General features: G+C 49.9%; 1 protein-coding gene, 1 long non-coding RNA gene and 1 pseudogene across 5 annotated transcripts; 2 read left to right on the top strand and 1 right to left on the bottom strand.

The window, feature by feature from the left end:
- Nucleotides 1–209: 209 nt before the first annotated feature.
- On the top strand, nt 210–6,451 carry LOC105722527 (uncharacterized). 3 transcript variants are annotated; one of them, XR_010345766.1, is made up of 5 exons: nt 210–327; nt 2,198–2,326; nt 2,544–2,612; nt 2,882–3,063; nt 5,425–6,451. It is a non-coding gene; the product is annotated as an uncharacterized LOC105722527 (long non-coding RNA). The 3 variants fall into 3 exon arrangements; XR_001108595.2 differs by lacking the exon at nt 5,425–6,451 and having other exon boundaries at nt 2,882–5,383; XR_001108596.2 differs by lacking the exon at nt 5,425–6,451 and having other exon boundaries at nt 2,725–5,383.
- Nucleotides 6,452–10,865: 4,414 nt separating this feature from the next.
- Nucleotides 10,866–17,996, bottom strand: CCK (cholecystokinin). 2 transcript variants are annotated; one of them, XM_012460127.3, is made up of 3 exons: nt 17,921–17,996; nt 16,645–16,860; nt 10,866–11,271 (listed from the first exon to the last, which is right to left on the bottom strand). In XM_012460127.3, exons 2-3 carry the CDS (start codon nt 16,856–16,858, stop codon nt 11,138–11,140), a joined length of 348 nt encoding a protein of 115 aa, XP_012315550.1. In that variant the 5' UTR covers nt 16,859–16,860; nt 17,921–17,996; the 3' UTR covers nt 10,866–11,137. The 2 variants fall into 2 exon arrangements, with proteins under 2 accessions (XP_012315550.1, XP_012315551.1); XM_012460128.3 differs by lacking the exon at nt 17,921–17,996 and adding an exon at nt 17,042–17,390.
- Nucleotides 17,997–18,127: 131 nt separating this feature from the next.
- Nucleotides 18,128–23,021, top strand: part of LOC135268156 (sal-like protein 4) — a 48,435-nt pseudogene continuing 43,541 nt past the window's right edge.

Raw genomic sequence — 23,021 nt, 5'->3', positions numbered from 1 at the left:
CTGCCCGATAGTATTCTGTCCCGTCCGGGCCCCACTCCCCATGGGCTGCCCGCTCGCCGGAAATCCCGCCTACCTGCCAATAGCAGCTTGTACGTCCACGTCCTGCTCTCCCACAACCAATCAAACGCCTCCACTCCCTATAAAACCCCACATCTGAGCGGAGTCCGTGTGACTTCCCCGGACCCTCCTGTCGAACTGTGGAACGTCGCCCGGGAGCGGAATAAATTCGCATTGGATCTTCTTGTGCTGGCCTCAGTTTCTCCCTTTTAAACTCGGCAAGAACCCAAGAACCCTTACAGGTGGCAGGAAGAAATAGATCAGAATCTGGTAGGTTTCAGTGCGTATACAGTAGTCCTCTATTACCTGCAACTTAGCTTTCTGTGATTTCAGTGACCCACGGTCAGCTGTGGTCTCAGGACATTGAAAGGAGAATCCCAGAAATAAACAATTCATAAGTTTTAAATTGAGCAATGTTTTGAGTAGTGGAATGAAAGCTTGTGCCCGCCTGCTCCGTCCTGCCTGGGAGACGGATCCTCTCTTTGTCCACTGAGACCCACGTGTATATGCTACCCACTCATTAGCTACTCAGTAGCTGTTTCTGTTATCAGATCTGAAAAACACAGGATCTCTAAGGCTCAGCACCATCCGCAGTTTCACACATGCACTGGGTGTCTGGAATGCATCCCCCATGGATGAGGGTGAAATACTGCACAGCTAAAACCTGCAACAGAGAGAAGCTGGCACCCTGAGGAGTGTTCTGTAAAACTTCCGCTTGAGGGTGCTGTCGTCTTCTGTAAGGGTAGAACTGACAATTTTTCCAGTTAGGTTAGTTACTGCATGTGAAAAACTTCACTGACACCCAGGTTTCATTCGGTTGGAAAATCTCTGGAGATTTTCCAAAGCCAGAAGCGTCTTGGAAATCATATATATGAAAGAATCCAAAATTAAGAAAATAAAACACCCATTCTTAGAGAAGAGCCTGATGCCTGAATTACTGGGTCTTTTTCTTTTTCTTTTTTTGGAGTCTATTGCCCAGGCTGGGTGTAGTGGCGCGATCTCAACTCACTGCAAGCTCCACCTCCTGGGTTCAAGCGATTCGCCTGCCTCAGCCTCCCAAGTAGCTGAGACTACAGGCGTACACCACCATGCCCAGATAATTTTTTGTATTTTTAGTAGAGACGGGGTGTCATCATGTTAGCCAGGATGGTCTCGATCTCCTGACCTCGTGATCCACCTGCCTCGGCCTCCCAAAGTGCTGGGATTACAGGCATGAGCCACCGCGCCCAGCCGAATTACTGGGTCTTAACATTTCAGTACCTCTTGACATAATATTTCATCAAGATACTAGAGTTCCCGCAGAAATTGCCAGGCCCTGGCAAGCTGAGAAAAGGCAGGGGCAGGCTCTGAAGGCTGTGGCTGGTGTCTTTTTCCAAGGTAGGTGGCAGGTGGACCTAATTGCTCAGATTGGGCTGAGGTCTTGGGTGAATAGCAGGAGGGAGAGAAGCCAAAGAAAAGGGGACAGGGGGGCTGGGCACGGTGGCTCACACCTGTAATCCCAGCACTTTGGGAGGCCGGGGCGGGCGGATGATGAGGTCAGGCGATCGAGACCATCCTGGCCAACGTAAAAGAGACATCCTGTCTCTACTAAAATGCAAAAAATTAGCCAGGCAGGTGGTGCGCACCTGTGGTCCCAGCTACTCAGGAGGCTGAGGCAGGGGAATCGCTTGAACCCAGGAGGCGGAGGTTGCAGTGAGCTGAGATCGCACCACTGCACTTCAGCCTGGCAACAGAGGAAGACTCTGTCTCAAAAAAAAAAAAAAAAAAAGAGAGAGAAAGGAGGGGAGTGGACAGAAGATCAAAGCAAGGACCCCAAGAGGGGGTGAATCAGGGTAGAAGAGGCTCCAGCCAGGGCTTGGAGAGATGAACTTGGGCCAGAGGCTGGGGAGGCAGGAAAGAGCTGGCCACAGAAAGATCTAATGATCCAAGAGGCAAGCTGCATGGCTGAGGCTGAGTGGTACCCACGTGCTGCAAATATCACACAAATGTGTGAGCTGGCCTGTCTAGAGGGGCAGCCACGTGTCGGCCTCCACATTGCCACTGTGCAGAAATGAAGGCTCGTCAGTGCCAGATTTTCAGAAGAAGGTGGGATTTGATTGTGAAATTTCTACGTTTAAGAGCACTGGTGTTCTGGTTCCAGGTAAGACGGACTAAGTGCCTTCACCCATCCTTCCTGTTGGACAAGTTTACGACAGCTATTTGAGGACAGTGAAAACAGCAGAAGGCATATTGGTGAAGAACACAGAATGTGAAGCACATCAAAGCAGTAGTGAGTATCACTTTCCCAGCTCTTGTATCCCTTGGTTTGAACTTAGCAGAGCTAGAAGCTGGAAGTGGGCTCTGGGCCAGACAGCTGCAGGAGACGTTCTTCAGTTTTGGCCCAAGGAGGGAAAAGAGGAACTCCTAATGCCCAGAGAGAACACAACCATCCTTGCCCTCTCTGCTTTTTTTAAACATTTCTTCTCTTTCTGTTTCTCATGCCACAGGACCTGGGCGAACCCACACCTGCAGCGACAGCAGTCAGTAACAGGACTGGCAGGAGCCCAGAGTCTGAGGTGGGTAGACTTATTCTTTGTTCAGAAGAACTGTGATCACGTAGCGGGTGAGACTAACTTCCATTGATGCTTTTCTCTCTCTCTGTTCTCCTTTCACTTGGACCTGAACAAGGGCTACAAACATAGACGTGTGTAGAACAGAGTGACCAGAACCCCAACTTGGGGTGGAGGACCACGAAGGGGAGCCTTGGGGACTGAGAGTACCGGGGAGATTGCAGAGAGGGCGGAGCTCAGGGAGGTGACTCCATGCAGTTGTTTATGAATTCCAGGGCTCACTCCCAAGCCAACATGTTTGGATCTGGTTCTAGTGAGCACACCAAAGACTGAGAACGGAAGTAACAGACAGGTCATCACCTCGTTCCCAGACTGGCTTCTGGGTGGTGCGCACCTGAAAGGACAACAAAAAGCAGTTTGAAAACTGAGTGGACGTTGACGTCACGGTGCTTAGAAGGTGAGTTTGATCTGCAGACTGAGCCTAACCGTGTCCATCACCTGCTGAAACAAAATAACAACATTTTTCATGATATTTAAACAAGAACCAGAGTTTCATTATATAATATTCAAGTCATCCAGGATAAAATAAAAAAAAATACTGAGTATACAAAGAACCGCAACACTTTAGGTCACCTTCTCCTTCATCCCCGCACTGTGCATTGCAGGTTCTGTGTCGTTCCCCAGCTGTTCCCGATCCCACCCCAATTTTCTTTGGAAAGACAATCCACAGACACAAGTGGTGAGATTTCACAGATGCTGGAACTAATAGACAAACGCTTTAAAGCAGCTGTCGTAGAAGTGCTCAAATGAACAACTGCAAACATTCTTGACATTAATATAGAAAATCTTAGCAAGGAAATAGAAGATATAAGTAGAAATTTGAGAACTTAGAAATACGAGAACCAGATCAAGAAACTCATTGGTGGACTCGTTAGCAGAACGGAAACAATGGAATAAAAAGTCGGTGAACTTAAATATAGATAAATATAAACTATCCATTGTAGACCGCAGAGACAAAAAATAGAATGAAAAAGAGCAGAGCCCCTCTCACATGCGCAACAGCAGAAGGTCTACCATTTATGTCATGCGGATCCCAGAAAGGAGGAGGAAGGACAGTGACGCTGAAAAACATTAAATAACGTTCTTAAAATGTCCCAAGTTTGGTGAAAGATATAAACTTACGCATTCAAGACTTGAATGAACTCCAGACAGGAGAACCACAAAGAAATCTACATCCAGACACACCATAATCACGACTGAAAGCCGGAGACAAAGGAAAAGTCTTGAAAGCAGCCAGAGAAAAACGACTTGGTGTCTGCAGAGGCACAATGATGTGAATGGCTGCAGATTTCTCCTCAGAAACCATGGAGGCCAGAGGAAGTGAGACAGTATTTTACTTCTGTGCGTATGTATTTATTTTTTAAGAGAGGGCCTCACTCTGTTGTGCAGACTGGAGTACAGTGGTGCGATTGCGGCTCAGGACAGGCTCAAGTGATCCTCTTGCCTCAACACCCCAAGTAGCTGGGACTACAGGCACAGGCACCACCATACCTAGATAATTTTGGTATTTTCTGTAGAGACTGGGTTTCACCATGTCACCAGGCTGGTCTTGAACTCCTGAGCTCAAGCAATCTATTTGCCTCAGCTTCTCAGAATGCTGGGATTACAGTGTGAGCCACCAGTCCAAGCCTGTGATACAGTATTTATAAAGTGCTGAAAAAAAGCATAACTGTTAACTGAGAATTCAAAACCCAGCAAAAATATCCTTTAGGGATGAAGGCAAAATAAAGACATTCTCAGCTGAAGGAAAACTAAAAGAATTCATAGACGCAAACCTGCTCTAAAAGAACTGATGCAGCTCTGCTGATGGAGGGCATGCCCTGGTTCCATCCCAGCAGCTGAACCTGTGGCCCTTCTGTATTATCCCTACCTTGTCGAGCCTCAAGGTTGCCACCCCTGTAAAGCGTGGACTACCCTACCATTGTGACTCAGTCTGTCATTGTCTATGCGTACGGCAAACGCAGAGATTTCAGACATACAAATGGTGTTTCTGGAAACCTTTGAGCAGAAAAAGGACTTCCACTTTGAGGGGTGGCAGCCTAGTCACTTGGTTGGGGCAACCGGTCTCTTTGGCAATAACTGCTTATCAGAGAGGTTCCCGTGGCATCCAGGTCCCTCACGGTGCTGCTGAGACCCAGGGAGGTGAGAACAAAGTGGTAGCAGTGTGGCCTAGGCTCCCACACTGACGCGGAAGGCACCAGAAGGCGCTAGACGCTGGTCCAAAGCCTGCGGGTGTGCACAGCAGATGGAATGCTCATTTCCACCAGCAGAGGTGATATTTTCGGGGGGCTTCATGGATTTAGTAAGAGAGAATTGAGGAACTGGAGAGGGTGGACACTGTAGGTGGCCACACACAACCTCGGGGACCAGCGAAATCCTCTGAGGACACTCGGGTTGTTTCCTTGGAAAGGAAGTGGCTGAAGAGCCAATTCTGTGGCTGTTCTTACGACTCCGCGCCTTGCTGTAGACCCGCACAGCCTAGAGAACATGCGCTACAGTTGTTAGAAGGACAATCAACAGATGTTACAAGTAATTTGGAGAAGAGAAAAGAAAAACCCCTGTGATCCTACAACCCTAGCATGACTGTCATCAGTTTCACATAATCCCATTCATTGGAAAATAAACTTAATATTCCACTTTACATGGGTCACGATTATTTTCAATGTTTCTACGTTGTCCTCATACTCATCACTTAAATAACTGCTTGATTAAATGGATGCACATCACCTGACTCGATGTACATTAATTTCCTTCACAGCTCCCTCACTGGAGGACACGCAGGTTGCTTCCCCTTCTCTAATACTCTGAGTAAGTGCGATGAACATCATCAGTGTTCCTCTTTTTTCTTCTTTGAGATTGCCAAGCCTTTCTGGATTTTAATTGCAGCAAAAGAAATAGGGCTGGACGTGCCTGTGTGTGAATGTGCGCGTGCTTGGGGTGGGTGTACTTTGGTGCGTGCCACCACTCTCCCTGGATGCCGGGAACACGGCCAGCCGTCTCTGTGTGACTGCTCTGTTTTCCAGGGTATGCCTCCCTTGGGGGACTTGGCCGTGTCACTGAGCCTGCTTTACTTCTCTGATTTTTAAAGCAAATGTCTGATGAAACTGCCTCTAACACCAATCTGTGACCTGAGTAGCAGGGATCCTGACACGTGTTTCCCTTCCTGATTAATGAATGAATGAATGAATTAAGGGAGTATTTGCTGAGTAACTACTATGTGCCAACCCTGTAGTAGGTGTTAGAAACATAGCAGTTAAACACAGCAGGCAAAACTCCCTGCCCTAATCGAGTTGACAGGACATTGGTGTTCTGTATTCATTGGTGAGACAGAATCAATGAATAAATACATATACAACGTAATTCCAAGAGATGATAAGCATTCGAAGAAAAGCAAAGCAGGGAAGGGGAGAGAGGGTAATGGAGGACCTTTTTTTTCTTTAGAATCTTTTTTTCTTTTTTTTGAAATAATGTCTCCATATGTTGCTTACCCAAGGTTGGACTTGAACTTTGTGGCTCAAGTGATCCTCCCACCTCAGTCTCCCGAGTAGCTGGGACCTTAGGCATGGGCCATTGTGCCCAGTTCAGAGAAGCCTTTTCAGAGGCGATGGTCAGGAGCGCCTCTTTGAGCAGGTAATTTTGGGGTTGAATGAGCTGAGAATCCAGCCATGCTTTTGGAAGGAGAGTAAGCCGGGCAGAGGGGACGGCGGTGCAAAGGCTCTGAGTGAGGAGTGAGTTTCGTGTTTTCCGGGAAGAGTAAGGAAGGCAGTGAGGCTGGAGTGAAAGCAGTGCGGAGGGTGGTGATGAGGCGAAGGCAGGGAGGTGGGGGTGATGATGAGCTGTCTGGGGGACGTCCATCCGGCGTGGGCCTGGGGGATGGTGCGGAGTCCAGGGCAGGTGCTCTCTCATCTGGGACCCCCGATCTGGATCAGAGCAGGAGGCAGCCGCAAACCGATCATTTTAATATCTGGTGATCGATGTTTTCAGAACCTAGAACCCAGGGGAAATTAGTGAGGCAACGATTTTCTCTCTTTCTGTTTGACTTCTACTTTATTTAGTTTCAGGACTAGCAATAATTCGAAGGAGCTGGAAAAAAAATATTCCCAGTCCCCGGAAATCTAGCAAAGTGATCAGGATTCTTTCCTTTGTCTCTTCAAACCAAAGTCAACAGAAAAAGGTGGGGGTGGAGGGCGTGTTTTTTGTGGTTCTATGTTAAAAGAAAGAATGAACACAGACTTTCTTCCACCCTCCGTTCCTTTTCCCTGGGTTTGGCTGAGCCTGAGAGCAAAGACTCCATTTGGGTTCATTCCCTCCTTTGTGGGGCAGACGTCTTACAGCCTGGTTTTGGTGACGCAAATCTTGGGAGAGTGAATCCTGTCCACCCACTGGCTGCTGGCCATATGGAGATGTTAGCAATTGCGGGTCAGAGCAGGTCAGATCTCCTAAGCAAAGGTCCGGAGGTCTCAGCAAACGCAGGGACTACCAGGCAGTTCTGTCATTCATTGTGTGATCTTGGGTAAGTTTATCTGTAAAATGGGAGTGGCCGGGCATGGGGCTCACGCCTGTAATCCCAGCACTTTGGGAAGCCGAGGCTGGCAGATCGCCTGAGGTCAGGAGTTCGAGACAGCCTGACCAACATGGTGAAACCCTGTCTCTAAATTTAAAAAAAAAAAAAAAAAGCCAGGCGTGGTGGCAGGTGCCTGCAATCCCAGCTACTCGGGAGGCTGAGGCAGGAGAATCGCTTGAACCCAGGAGGCAGAGGTTGCCGAGAGCTGAGATCGTGCCACTGCACTCCAGCCCTGGGGACAGGATAGGGTGTGGGCTGAGCTAAAGTCACAGCCATTGCTCTCTCCAGCTTTTAAATTCCGGTGGATCAACAAAAATGAAACTTCCGAGCACCCTTAATCGGCAGAGCTGAGGACGCAACAGCAGGAGTAGCTGTAGAGGGTGTGGCCTGGGTGGAGTTCCTGCAATCCCAAGGGATTCCAGAAAGACAGCTAGCAGGAAAAGGGGGGTCAGTGAGGGGAGGATGGATAGAGGGGGAAAAGACTGGGCATGAGCTTGCCTGGGATCACACAGCTGGGTGGAGGAGGAGGAGGAGGGCATGGCTTTGCGGTTGTGTGACTTCAGGCCTCTTTGGAGGTTAGGAGCGGCTGGCTTCTCTGTGTGAGTTGCTCAGCCTAGTTGCAGAAGCCTGATGTGATCCCCTGAGAAGCGGCTGACGAAGGCCTGAGTTCATGTCCTGGTTCCAGGGACCCTGCAACAGCAGATGGAACAGAGGTCAGAGCAGGGCCCCCGCAGTTAGAAGGTGCTGTCCTAAATCCGGGGTGGCACTGAAAACATTGGGGGAACAGGCCTTTAGCTCTCTGCTCCCCTGCCCAGCAAGCTCCATCAGGCCCCCACCAAGACTCCACACATGAGCACACACGCTGAGTCCACGGCTTCATTGTATAGGTGCGGCTTCCAGACACGGCTCGGAGGCCCTTCTCTGCCAGATGGTGGCTCTAAGTCCTTTCATAGAGAAGTTCCAGAGCCAGCCGCTTCCATCTTGGCACTGCCATTTGTGGGCAGCATGTGAACCTGCAAGCCATTTCACCTCCCCGAGCTCGTTTCCTCTTGGAGGAGTGGAATCATGATTCACTCACAGGAGCGGGACTGTTTCCTGGGCTGACGCTCGCGAGACTGTACAGCAGGCAAGGGGAGGCCGGGGTCACTTTCCTTTCGCTTTCCTCAATTAGAAAAAGCTGTGAAAGGCCTGGAAGTGGGCAGAGGGGATGACCGGGTGTCCTTTCAGTGGAACGCTAGGCAGCCATGTGATGGGGCTGGGGTCTGTGTCTTTGACTCGGTGATTTATAATCCCTGGAAAACGAAGAGAAATGCCAACAATTCCTGCTTATCAAAACGTAAGTGCGGTGGCTCACGCCTGTAAATCCCAGCACTTTGCAAGGCCAAGGTGGGTGGATCGCTTGAGCTCAGGAGTCTGAGACCAGCCTGAGCAACATGGCAAAGCCCTGTCTCTCTAAAAAGTACAAAAATTAGCTGGGAGTGGTGCACACACCTGTAGTGTCAGCTACTTGGGAGGCTGAGGTGGGAGGATCGCTTGAGCCTGGGAGGCCGAAGTTGCAGTGAGCTGTGATTGTGCCACTGTGCTCTTGCCTGGGCAACAGAGCCGAGAACCTGCCTCAAAAAAACAAAACAAAACTTAAAGAAACATAAGTGAATATTGTCCTCTAATGACACAACTAACTTGTGTTGTGGATAACAGATCATTCCAGACAGTGTATTTTCTTGACCTGTGGATGTGAACCCGTTTCCTCTCTGTTGGCATTCCTGGCTACATGTCTCTCCTTCAGATTCTGCTTTGAAATGATTGTGGCATCTTACTGGTTCCTTTATTAATTGAAGAGTGAAATGATATCTTTGACATATGTTCATTTTGTGTTGTATGAGTCATGACTTTACCTTTGAAAGTGATATTTTAACACCTACCTCCTTGATGATTCATCAATCAGTAATTTAGATCAGACTTTCACCATCCATTCCCCACTGCTGATTCTATATGAAATTCCAAGTCCTTCATTCATCCCCCATCCCCAATAAACAGTACACACACACACACGACACACACAAGGGCACATAACCCCTACACACCCATAAAACTAGTGATTTTTGCAAGGGGAGAGGCATCTGGGTATTTTGGACTGAATGGGGGTTGGATACCTAAGCTAGGAGGCAGTCTTCAGTCTTGGAGAACAATTGCAGGGACTGAATGAGACAGTACCTCAGGAGGGACTGATATGGTGCTACGTATTTGGAGTAAGTTTTACACTGAATCGCAGCTTCAGCTCAAGTGAAAGAACTGTACTGACCAAGTCTTCCTGGGGCTCCGTCCCAGCGCCCTATCCCCAACACTAAAAAGGGTGGCACTGAGTGCCAGCAGTGGGTGGTGCTGGGCTGGGTAAGGTTTCAGATTTCCCATATTGTTTTCAATGTCTTTCCCTTGGGGGCTGCTGGGGTCTGCTCCACTGGCACCCGGGGCCTCTGCTGGACGAGGATGGGAGGGTCTCGGGGGCCTCTGCTGGACGAGGATGGGAGGGTCTCGGGGGTCTCAGCAGGACGAGGATGGGAGGGTCTCGGGGGCCTCTGCTGGACGAGGATGGGAGGGTCTCGGGGACCTCTGCTGGACGAGGATGGGAGGGTCTCGGGGGCCTCAGCAGGACGAGGATGGGAGGGTCTCGGGGGCCTCAGCAGGACGAGGATGGGAGGGTCTCGGGGGCCTCAGCAGGACGAGGATGGGAGGGTCTCGGGGGCCTCTGCTGGACAAGGCTGGGAGGGTCTCGGAGGCCTCAGCAGGAGGCACAGGAAGGCTGCACTGTGGGTGCTGAGAACTGGATCATCCCTGGGTGTCGCTTTGGACCAGTTCCCCCCACTGATTCCTGCAGAGAACCCACAGACAGATTGGCTTCTGTTCTGTGTAACTACCAGCGTCCCCCCAGCATTTTGAAGTCCCACCAACTCCAACACACAGCGGGGCTCAAGGAAAAACAATTACAGGCTCTTCTCCGCAACCAGCAGCACTGATGTCACCTGGGAGCTTGCTCAGGCTCCTGCCCAGACTTGCTGAATCAGAACGTGCAGTTTAACAGATTCCCCGAGGGTTGATTCCTGTGCACTCAGCTGGAGAAGTGCTGCAGTGATGAAGGGCCTGCCAGCCCAGGAGCTTACGCCCTCCCGTCTGAATCTCATTAGCACTGAAGTGAAACAGAAGTGAAGGGGCATATGGGTCAGCCACCTTCACTCTTGAGAGCCTGCTTCCTCATCTGTAAAGGAAGGATGATAACCTCTGTGCCACAGAGCCATGGGGGCTCAAATGTATCCCAACCACTGCCAGCTACTGCGTGTAATTTGTTTAAAGGCCAAGAGAACCCCAAGGAAACCCTGGTGGGAGTAGGACTGGCAAACAAGATCGGGGGTCAGTGTGACCAGGCCGGGGGTCTGGAGCTGCCTAAAGATGACCCTTTCACTGTCCACCCGGCCTGCAGCAAAGTCAGCTCCAGGCCTGAGCTTCATTTCCCAAGCCGTTTCTGGGGACATCTACTACAAGGATTTGTCCTGATGTAGCATCTATCAGGCTTCCCTCCTTGCACGTTCTGAGGACCAAATGGAGCCCTTTACCCTCAGTAGACACAGGGAAGGACAGGGCAGAATGAAATCACTTTAATAGCGTAACAACATTTTCAGACCAGGAGTCACAGATGAAGAAAACATTTCGTCTTCCATTTGCACAATTCTGCTGAGGTGTGTGGCTGCACTGGACAATCTTACAGACACATTTTTCACATTGAGAGCTTAATAAATAGATACATACAATGGCAGACTCCACAGACAATGAGTTACGAGTGTGATTGTTTTCTCATTCTGCCTCCTCTGCGCTGGGAGGTTGCTTCCTGTTGGGCTGGCAGAGGCCGCATCATCTAGGAGGGGTACTCATATTCCTCGGCACTGCGCCGGCCAAAATCCATCCAGCCCATATAGTCCCGGTCGCTTATCCTGTGGCTGGGGTCCAGGTTCTGCAGGTTCTTAACGACAGACATTCGTCCAGAAGGAGCTGCAAGGGGCGGGGAGGAAGCAGACAGGGACATTGCATCTAAGAGCATCTCTAGTTCAATTTGTGAAGGAGAGCAATGGAAAAAGCCAGACATAATATAATAGACACCTACTTTCAAGGATCAAAGAGCTGTCAAAGTAGTGGAATTGATGGACCAAAATCTGAGGGAGGAGAAGGACCTATGTCTGTGTAACTGCAGAGAGGACACTGTTTACAAGTTAGGGGTGTGCTTTGCGTTCTGCAAGTTTTTAGATGGACTCATTTTCTCCAGCCTTGCAGGCTAGGGACTTGCCTAGATTTTCCTGAGTCTCCCTACCTTTTCTTCCATTTTGTGGGTGGGTGTTTTCCTCCTGTAGATGGCCTCTGCTGAAACTAAGCAAAGATTTCCCAGTCCTTATGTTCCTAAATTCACCCCTTAATGTCCATCAACATCCCTGACTCCTGGAGAGCTCTTGTTATTAAGGTAGCACAATTAACAATAGATGTTGGAATGGTTAAAATAAAATTGTTGGTGGGAGTGTAAACTAGTTCAACCATTGTGGAAGACAGTATTGTGATTCCTCAAGGATCTAGAACCAGAAATACCATTTGACCCAGCAATCCCATTACTGGGTACATACCCAAAGGAGTATATATCATCCTGCTATAAAGACACATGTACAAGCATATCTATTGCAGCACTCTTCACAATAGCAAAGACTTGGAACCAACCCAAATACCCATCAATGATAGACTAGATAGAGAAAATGTGGCACATATACACCATGGAATACTATGCAGCCATAAAAAAGGATGAGTTCATGTCCTTTGCAGGGACATGGATGAAGCTGGAAACCATCATTCTCAGCAAACTGACACAGGAATAGAAAACCAAACACTGCATATTCTCACTCATAAATGGGAGTAGAACCATGAGAACACACGAACACAGGGAGGGAAACATCACACGCTGGGGCCTGTTGGGGAGTGGGGAGCTAGGGGAGGGATAGCATTAGGAGAAATACCTAATGTAGATGACGAGTTGATGGGTGCAGCAAACCACTATGGCACGTGTATACCTAAGTAACAAACCTACACGTTCTGCACCTTTATCCCAGCAATAATAAATAAAAAATAGGCTGGGTGCAGTGGCTCAAGCCTGTAATCCCAGCACTTTGGGAGGCTGAGGCAGAGGAATCACGAGGTCAGGAGTTCAAGACCAATCTGGCTCAGACAGTGAAACCTTGTCTCTTCTAAAAATACAAAAATTAGCCAGGCCCAGTGGAAGGCCCGGTGTAATCCCAGCTACTCAAGAGGCTGAGGCAGAGAATTGCTTGAACTTGGGAGGTGGAGGTGGCAGTGAGCTGAGATTGCACCACTGCACTCCAGCCTGGGTGACAGAGCACGACTCTGTGTCAAAATAAATAAATAAAATAAAAGAAAGTCCCTTTGCTATATAAATACTCTTTAAAATATGAATTTGAAAGTTTTACTCAGAAAGTTTTTTGTCATTTATCAATAAGTACTTTGAAAAGATGATTGTTTTATTTTTAATGATAAATCAATATCATTTTAAAATGATATTCAGAAAAAGATTGTCAGATTAAAATCTTGGCAACTCAGTAATACTCAAAGAAGGGCAGGAGAAAGGTGATAACAGAGGTGATTTAAATCAGCAATTTTGACCAAAATACAATAACTGAATCTGGATTGGGCTCTTCGGGATAGGAGTTAAGTCTTCAGGAACAGTGCGACCCTTTTGTAGAGCTCACACTGAGTGAGCAGGGACATGAAGAGGCAGTTTATTTGGAGGCATGAGACACAGACAGTAGCCTCCTGGGGTATGACATCAGCAGAACCCCTTCTGTGCAAGCTCAGGCTTAGGAGAGGCCCTTCAGAAACCTCCGTGGACAAAGCCCAGGCCAATTCAAGGGTAGAGGAGTGGAGGCCCACTCAAGGGCTCCCATTGAGTCCCCACCTCCTGTAACCCTTCTGCATGAGGCTGCAGAAACGCAGCTGGCCTGTGACCCTTCTGCATGAGGCTGCCCTTGCCAGCTCTTGCCCACAGGCTGAGTGGAGTGAGACTGTGGCTTATTTATTCATAAATGAAAATGCAAAGGCCGTTACCCTGGGTAATAAAACTAAGCAAATCGAATTTAAAACAGTAACAACACATGATGACGTCCCCATCCTGCCTCTCCCCAACCCCAACGCTTTCCAGTTTTGGAACAAAGTGTCAAGTCAGCACATTTCAGGCCTTTTTGCAGATATCCTCAGCCTATGTAGAAGAAAAACAGCCCCTGCTATTCAATTGTTCATCATTCAGGTGAAATATTAGTCCCTGAATTCAGCAAACCCTACAGACCCAGTTACCTGTACACAGTCACATGGAAATATGACCTATCCTCCCGCCTGCTGTGATGATGAGTGCCCACTCTAAGGCCTGGGCGCTACCCAAATTTCGATCTAATGGAAGCAAAGTGACAGCTTCAATGCGAGCAAGCAGCCTCAGTTAACAGCAGGGTCACCGAGTTTGGCCATGGAAGCTGTATTTATCTCGCACCCCGACTTCCTCATTCCACATACAGTTCTGTTCTCACCTCATGTGTATTTACCAGGGTCCTCACTCACTTTCTCGGTGCTCACGTAGAGTAGGGATTTGCATCTGATGTATGGAATTGATCAAAGCCTGATCCTTCTGGGTCACAAGACACGAGCGAGCCTCCCTCTGAATCACAAAGAATTGCAAGCAGCTTAGGGGAAAGCTAGCCTCAGGACAGGACTGTCTGCAGGCCACTCAGCTAGTGAGCTGCTGAATCACCTTATTCCTGGAGAAAGGCTTTGGTACTGAGAAAACAGTGACTTGCCCAGCTCTTGCTACAACTGAAGGGCTTAGCTCTTCTACACTTTAAAATGTGGGCTAGGCAGCACAGAGGGCATCCAGGCCCTCCTGGGGGGAGCAGGACTGGATAGAGTCTCAGCCCTGCTGTTGCATAGATGTGCAACCACGTGTGGGTTACCCAGGCTTCTAGAGCCTCAGCTTCCACGCTAGCAAAATGGCTACAGTATACTCACTGTGCAGGACCGTTGTACTGTGAGAGGCAGTGCAAATGTAGCGCTGAAGCTCTGCTGGGCACGGGGCAGGTATACACTCAATGCTTCTAGTGCTTTCCCCACTGCCCTCCAGTGGTATTGCTTCTTCTTGGGCCATTGAAAGCACTGCAGACATTTCCTAATGATAAATTCTTAAGCACTGCTCAAGGAATGCATTGTCTTGTTTAGAACTTTTAAGCCTAATACATTCACAGTGGAGCAAAAATCTGATATGATTTCAAAATATGTAAAATGCTCAAAGAAACTGTGCAGTATCGATATGTGTAAGTATTTATTCCCAGCTCGTGTTTGTCACATAGAAGAGGCTGGTTGTTTTTCAGCTAGCATTGATCCTGGGTATTGGCATCCAAATTTCCAAGGGATTGCTGTTCCCTCCTGGGTTTGCTTGGCACAATCGGCTGAAGGCAAAGGGAGAGAGGGGCTGAGAAGAGGGACTAGAAAGAACTTTCCAGCTAAGATTTACGCTCTAGGAGCCATTGTCTAGTGTTGGTTCTAGAAAATAATTTGGTAATAAGCTTTTGTTTTTTCTTTTGACTAGAACAATTTTGGAACCAAGAGTCAATTTGACACATTTCAGGCCTTTTTGCAGATAGCCTCAGCCTATGTAGAAGAAAAACAGGGTCTTTTCTAAATTGGGCGAGGGGAGTTCCAGATCCACAGATCGATGAAAAGCCGAGGATATTTCAGACTGTTGTGGCTGAAATTCAGCCCGTGTCTGGGGACAGATACTAAATTATTTTCAGGCAGAGGATCAGCAGAAGCCCAAAAGCTTCCAGACTTTCTCCACTTGATTAGTATTCCCATCTTTTTCAGTTTAATTAGCAGGAAAGCAAAACAAGGTGGTGGCTGGGGCCATTTCCCAAAGATAGGAAGAAACACAGCCAGTCATTGATGCGTTCTTTCCTCCTGAAGCCCTTTGGCCAAAGAGCTCCGGTCTTCCCTTCATGTGAATCCACAGAACTCTGCAGAGCTGAGCTCTTCATCTTATGCTTGGGGTTAAGGTTCAAATCCAGGCCCTGGCACACAAGTTGGGTAAGAGCTTCATGGAAAAGGCAACACACCTCCCACATCCCTTCCAGCAATGTTTGCTGAATTTTTTTTTTTTTTTTGAGACGGAGTTTCGCTCTTGTTGCCCAGCCTGGAGTGCAATGGCGCAATTTCGGCTCACTGCAACCTCCACCTCCTGGGTTCAAGAGATTCTCCTGCCTCAGCCTCCCACATAGCTGGAAGTACAAGCATGCGCTACCATGCCCAGCTAATTTTGTATTTTTAGTAGAGATGGGGTTTCACCATGTTGGTCAGGCTGGTCTTAAACTCTTGACCTCAGGTGATCCACCTGCCTCAGCCTCCCAAAGTGTTGGGATGACAGGTGTGAGCCACTGTGCCTGGCCTGCTGAATTCTTCTAACGTCCAGCTGTGTTTGTGCTGTTCAGCACACTGTTCCACAGCCAGTGTCCATCATTACTGTCACTCGGGATAAAGTTGGAGAAAAAAGCTGCCCCAATCCAAAGTATGATTCCTATGGGTCACAAGAGGGCCTCCCTCTGAATTACACAAAGAATTGCAGGAAGCTTAGGGGAAAGCTCTCCTCAGGTCAGGACTGCCTGCGTGCCACTCAGCTAGTGAGCTGCTGAATCACCTTATTCCTGGAGAAAGGCTTTGATGCTGAGAAAACCGACTTGCTCCACTCTTGCTACAACTGAGACCATCTCTGTAACACTAAAGGAAAAACAAATACCGCTCTTGTTGGGTAACCATTTGTAAGTCATTGCAAGGAGAACACAAAAGTGCTGCTGGTTCTTTCCTTCTGTGACGTGCTTTGGTGGAAATGGACACATTGTCATTGCTTTTTAAAACGGTTGTAGCCAGACCTCAGGCATTCTCAGCACTGACCCCTTCCTGCTAGAGGATTTCCAAGGGTTGGTATCTGGGTGGCTCCCAGGTCCTTTGCATTTTCAGTAGAGGGCTTTTAGTGTATCTGGGAACCCTTTCCTCGGGTTTAATAATTATCTTTTACTGGCTTGGTAAAATGGTGTTGAACTTAATCAGCAACGCTGTGCCAAAAATTAGTTCAAAGAAAGCATTTAAAGAAGGTTCCCCCTTACTTATAAATTAAGTCCTCCGTACCCCTTCTCAGATTGCTACAAAGGACGGCCAGAAACCACGTTGCTTGGTTCCTACCGAGAGAGGTTACCTCCATCAGGCCGGCACTGGAGAAGAGGGTCCTCATGGAGCCTGGGAACGAGGGCAGAGGTGAGGGATGGGGAGGCGCATTCTTACCCTTCCGGACCTGCTGGATGTATCTTGCCAGCAGGGCGCCCAGGTGCGCTCGGGACTCGCCGTCCGTTCTCTGCACGGCCTTCAGCTGCCTTCGGGGCGCCTCCTCTGCCCGCTGCAGCCTGGAGCCCGCGGGTTCTCCGGGAGGCACCGGCTGTGTCAGGGCGCCAGCAGCCAGGACCGCCATCAGCACGCACAGGCCCATTCCGCGGTTCATGGCTGCAGGGAGCAAAGGAGGAGGGGCGTTAACGGAAAGGCTGGGTGTCCGAGAGCTCCTGCGGCGGCCGGGCACCCAGAAGCCGGCTCAGGACAAGCAGGCGCTCCGGACCCGCCGGGCCGGCGCAAGCACGCGGAATAGCCAAACGCGGACCCCAGCCGTAGCGCGCGCGCCCGGGCGCACCTGGCTGGTCTTTGGGAACTCCGCATCCAGGGACCCTGTTTTCTGTCGTGTTCAGCAGAAGGAATGTTTTCTGCTTTTCTAAAGTTTGAGGAAGTGTTTGTAGAGTGCCTCTCTTCTAACTGAAAGACGAAAAATAAAACCCCACGAGATTAAAAATATGTGGAAAAAATGTCCTAAAGGGAAGACTCCGTGGGAGAAATGAGAGCGCTGGCGAAAGGAGGCGTCTTTCCAGATGGCTAACAAGCTTTCAGCATGGAAATACAGCAAGTGGCGAGAAAGAGCAGCACCGTTTAAAATGCAGGAGCAGGAAATAAAACCAGTATTTATAAAGTTTCCTCAAAGCGTACGTGGGAAATGGCAGTAAACCACTACGCAAAACATAGGCAGGTTTTAAAATCACAAGTGTGTGCCCAGCATTCAGGCTTCCAAAGCCCCGCTACATTTTAGATTGCTGGCGCATAAAACACCCGCGAGTCTCCATCCGGAAAGCCTCGAAATTTTCTGCAGTATTTAGAAAATGAATTTACGTCTTAAAACCCTCTGATATTTTACTGGAAAAGATTGCAAAGTCCCCTGCACCGCTGTGTTAACAGACGGCAAGTATCAATCTGCGTGCGAATCCCAGCAAATGGATAGTTCGTCCCTTACTTGAAAAAGATCGATGCGGGCGCGTGAAAGGCTCTAAAGCAGCTCTGCCCACCCAGACCTCACTTTCAGATCTAGAGCCCTGATTTCTGACTTTAAGAAATGTCTCTGGAGCTCTCGGAGGGAAGACGCAGAAAAACAGAAAAGCCAAATGGAAATGGGCACACAGCTGAAACAGCATCCTTCACAGACACAGGACCCTGGGCGCCCCCGCCGACGAACCGAGGGACCTACCTTCTGGATCAGGGCGCAGCTGGCCTGGCGTTTCCCACCGGAGCAGCCCGGCCGCCGAGCCAAGTTCAGGGCAAACGGGCGGGCGCTGCCTCTTAAATAGCCCCGCCAGGCGCGGGCGGCCAGTCCCGTGTCTCCCCAGCGCTGACGCAGACGGGCGGCCACACGTGCGCAGAGGCGGAGGCTGGAGGTGGCTCGTGGGGAGGGGAGATGGTCCAGTGGGGTGCGGTTAACCCCTCCCGGGGAGGGGGCGCCCCGTGTCCGTGCCTCACTCGGTCCGAGGAGCTTCGCCCCGACCCTTCCCTGCCGCCGACCCCTGCACGTTCCAGGGCGGGGCTCTCGGAGGTGGGAATCTGGAATCTGGCGTCTCCTAGGGGATGGAGAAGCTGCTTCGAGTTTGGTTCGCTTTGGGGACCAGAGGGGCCAGAAAGGAGACCTGGGGGCGGGAGGGGGCGAACCTGGGGCCGGGCTGAGCGTCCGCAAGGCGCGATTCCGAGAGGGAGGGGCGGCCCCCACCCCGGACCGTCCGAGGCGCGGGACTTCACACCTGTGTGCGCTCCTTTGCGGGAGAGAGGAGGCCTGGGGTCTTCACCTTCTTCTCAGCCCTGTTAAAAGCCCTTGCAGTTCTCCAGGCTCCCCAGGGCTACTGATCCGGGTCAGCGAAAGGGCTCCGGCCCGGCTGGCTGTGGCGTCTCGGGCTTCTGTTTACCCAGCTGTAAAACGGGGGGGTGACAGCATCTGGCTCTGCTCGGAGGAATCCGGTTGGGAAAGGGATGTGTTTCCTTCCCGGGCGAGGGTCCTGGGAGCTTGCCCTCCGCACGCCCGCGAGCTCGGGGAGACCACGGCATCCCCGTCCCCGCTTCCTGAAGCCCCATAGGCTCATACCCGGGCCAGGACCCCCAGAACTCAGCTGAGCAGCCTGCAGATGAGGCCCTCGCCCCTCATCACTCGCCCGCCCGGTGGAGGGAAGGGAGGCCCCGAGGCTGCCGTGCGCCCTTCCCTCTCTTCTGGCTCCGGAGCTGGCTGACCCGGAGCCCCTCGGTTGTCTACACCCTGAAGCCCTTTGAGTTCGAGGCGGCTTGCCGGTGCTGGAGTTCGCCGCGTCCCTGCAAAGGCACTGCCAACCCCATTGTACAGACCGCAAACCTAGGCGCCACAATGAGCAGCGCCTTGGCAAGGAAGGCTCCACCACGCTCCCCTCGCCCGCCCTCTCCGTGCGCCCAGGCCGCCCAGCCTGGGACCTGGAGATCGCCAGGCATCCCTGAACCCTAGAACCTCCACTCCCATCCTTGTCTTTCCCCCATCGTCTTAGATGCAAGAAGGATTTAGAGGCGCTTCTTTTAAAATAGGAATCTGTATTCCGCCCTGGAATTCCCTCTGGAATGGGGAACTGTGGGACTGTGGCAACGGTAGTGTGGGGGTCGAGTGGGCGAGGGGAGAGGGAGCTGTGGCCTGGAGACGCCTCCGGTTGGGTTGCTGCTCCACTTTCTAATTCTGAGAGACAGCTGCCTTTCTGCAACCTATGGGCAACATGTTTGAAAGAGCTGATTAAATACTCCCTGTGGTTTCCCCACGAACATGCTAAGGTTTGTGTAGTTCAGTTGGAAACACTAGTCTTATTTATGATTGTGGCAAGACGTATCTGGAAACATAATCTTATTATCGAAATACTCCCAGAGCTTCTAATTCAGTAGGTCTGGGGAAGGGCCCAAAAATCCGTTTTTTTTTTCTTTCTTTCTTTCTTTTTTGAGACAGAGTCTCACTCTGTTGCCCAGGCTGGAGTACAGTGGTGTAATCTTGGCTCATTGCAATCTCTGCCTCCTGGGTTCAAGCAATTCTCCTGCCTCAGCCTCCCCAGCAGCTGAAATTACAGGCCTGCACTGCCATGCCCAGCTAATTTTTACATTTTTAGTAGAGCTGGGGTTTCACCATGTTGACCAGGTTGGTCTCGAACTTCTGACTTCAGGTGATCCACCTGCCTTGGCATCCCAAAGTGCTGGGATTACAAGTGTGAGCCACTGTGCCCCGCCAAGAATCCACATTTCTAACAAGTTCCCTGGCCATGTTGAAGATGCTGGTCCACCAAAAACACTTTGAGACCATTTCTACAGAACTTCCCTACCTCATGCCATTTACCCGACTCCTGGCCCTTGGTCCATTTAATTCGTGTTTATTGAACATTTACTTTGTGCCAGGCCCCAGGGATTCAGTAGGAACAAGAGCTGACAATATAATAGGGGAGCTGAAGAAAGCAAGTGGACAAACAGCTCCCCACGATTCTGATATTCAGGGACTACGGAGTGGAGGTGGTAGGAGGTAATCCTGGAGAAATGTGTTGGTGAGGGGGGTGCTAGGTGGCCGTCCGGAAGCTGCCCCCGAGAGCAGGGGAACTGGAAGGGGAGGGCTGGTTAGGAGGGCCTCAGGGCTGGGCAAGCAGGACCAAGCAAGGTGGATTGATGTTTAGGATAATAAGCCATGATGAAACCTATTCATTATTAGGAAACATGATACACATTATGCAAGTAATAAGTGTTCATCAGAGAACATTCAGAAGACAAAAGTAGAGAAAAGAAGAAAGATTCCAGCCTCCCAGGGAATAATGTCTTGCTGCTCAGGAAACTGGTAGAGGGAACGGGGACTTGGTGACTGAGGCTGACCTTGAGTTTCCCAGCTGGGAGACAAGGGTGGGTGGTGGAGCATTACCCAAGACAGGGAATTCAGGAGGAAAAGCAGGATTGGGGTGTGGCCATGGAATGGGTGATGAGCCCAGGATGGGATTGGTTGATTGTCTGTGCATTGACAGCCCAGGAGGAGGTTGGGAGCTTTCTATCGTCCTTAAGCAAGTTGGGCCTGGAGCCGACACTGTTCCTATAATCCAGGTGCATATCTGCACTGGAGATAATCCACGTGTTCACTAAATAAAGTGGGCTTGATGCCTCCTGAGGCAGATGCCTTCGGTGCTCTTCACCACAGCTCCATGCTCTGCTTCTGGCTCCAGCTGCAGCCAGGCTGGACAGTTTTCAGCAGACAGCACTCCCACTTCAGGCTTCCAAAGCACCCTTCTCTGCTTAGCTCCTTCAAAGTTCAGCCCCTGCAGAGGTTCAGCCTGGAGGCATGGGTATAACTCCGCCGAAGACAATCTTCAGTCAATGGGGAATGGGAACCCCAGTCTCTCTGCATGAACCATTCTGGAAGCTTCTAAAAACTTCTCAAAGGTCCTTTGCCTGTAGTGGTGAACTTGATAACAGCGCTCTCTCTCTCTAGACATGGTCTCACTCTGTCACCCAGGCTGGTGCGCAGTGGCACAAACCCAACCTCCTGGCTTAACAATCTTCCCACCTCAGCCTCCCTAGCAGCTGGGAACACAGGTGCACACCATCATGCTCTGCTAATATTTTGGGGTTTTTTTGTAGAGATAGGGCCTCACATGTTGCCCAGGCTGATCTTAAACTCCTAGACTCAAGTGATCCTCCCTCCTCCATCTCCCGAAGTGTTGGGATTACCAGTGTGAGCCACCGAGCCCCAGCTGATAACATCTCTTTAGTTGGTTTTTCTTCCTTCTCCGTCTTATTTGTCTCATTTCTTCCTCCTCTTCCAAATAAATGACATGCCCTCAAGTCTGTACACTTCCAGTCAAATCCTCCCAAAGACGCCAGCCATCTTTCAGGAACTGCGGGGATTCAAAGGTGGGCAAGAGACAAGATCCCTGTGGTTATGCTGCTTCCATTCTAGCGGAGGAGACAGAGAATGTAAAAACACACGGCAGGCATGGAAGTGACGGACGGGCACACATGTTTTCAAGAAACGCAGAGTGGGGGAGGCTCTGGGGAGGACCGGGCAGAGACCCCAAATGAACGGACACAAACCACTGCTGGAGGACACCCCCGTTAGGCTCTCTGCTGTGCAGATCTTGCTATTATGTACGTTATGGAGAAATGATTTTGCTTTTCAGTCCAAATAGAGAAAAAGGAAGTTGTATGGGAGCTCAGCCTGTTTGGAGGTTTTGTATCTCATCCAGTGTGAGACGGTAATTAACTTTTCTCCCAAGTCCATCCTCTTGTCTCGGAAAAGGAATGGAAAAGGCAGTGCCCTTCATTCTTCTCACCACCACACACCATCCGCCATCATGGAGTGAGATGCAGCAGCTGATTCCTGCCTTGATCCCGAGAACGGAGAGTGGAGGGCGCCATATCCAGAAGCTGCATTTGAAAGAGAGGAAATCTGTGACTGTTCACTGCTCTGGAGTCTAGAAATCCCCTTCTGATTGCGGTGAAATTAATTTAAGTGAGATCTTGTTCAGAGTTGCGGAGGTATCCCCTAAGATCAGTCCCTGAAACAGATATATTTTCAATACATGACTTTTTAGTCATGAGACCTACCTCAAAGACATATGTCCCTTTTGTATTTGTAGAAAACTTAGTGGAATTTCCAGGGATATGCTAGAGTCTCCTGATTTATTATTCATAGAATTTAAGCTTGTTACAAGCAACCCCCATTTGCCAGAGGGCAGGAGGCTATTTGCTGTGATCAGAAATGTGATGCTTTATTTTGGGGGTCTTTTTTTTTCTCCTGAACATGTATTAAACATGCTAATATTTGTCCTGGAATATTTTAAACGTTCGCATAGCCAGTATCATCTGCCAGTATCTGGAATTATTTGACTGAAGAGAGGGAAGTAGCTATTGTCATTGGGAAGAGTTTCCTTTCCCTAATGATGAATTTCTTCAGAATATCTTGTCGCAGTTTGTGTTCCTACAAAAGCAGAGCCTGAGACAGCACCTGGGTGCAGGTAATGTACTCGGGAGTGATTCCAAGGAAGCAGGAGTACTGGAGAAGCAAGAGGGAAGGCTGAAGAATGAGTAGAGTGGATGCCTGCTGCGGACCCAGTCCCCTGAGGACTCTCTGAGATACCTCTCGGACCATGCCTCCTAGCCAGCCTACCTGAGGCCAGAAGGAGAGCTGGGAGCACCAACTCCCACTTCCCGTTAGTCGAGGGCTGTTCCAGCAGGTGTTATCTTCCCCTCACTTCCAAATAGGCCTACCTGCTCCTGCAGAGCCAGAGAAAGCCCTCGGGTAGAGGAGAGAGAAGCGGATGGCTGAGGTG

The sequence above is a fragment of the Aotus nancymaae genome, unplaced genomic scaffold (genome assembly GCF_030222135.1).
Source record: "Aotus nancymaae isolate 86718 unplaced genomic scaffold, 86718_ANA_hifiasm-v0.15.2.pri h1tg000038l, whole genome shotgun sequence".
Classification (NCBI taxonomy): Eukaryota; Metazoa; Chordata; class Mammalia; order Primates; family Aotidae; genus Aotus; species Aotus nancymaae.
This window is presented reverse-complemented; position numbering and strand designations above follow the sequence as displayed.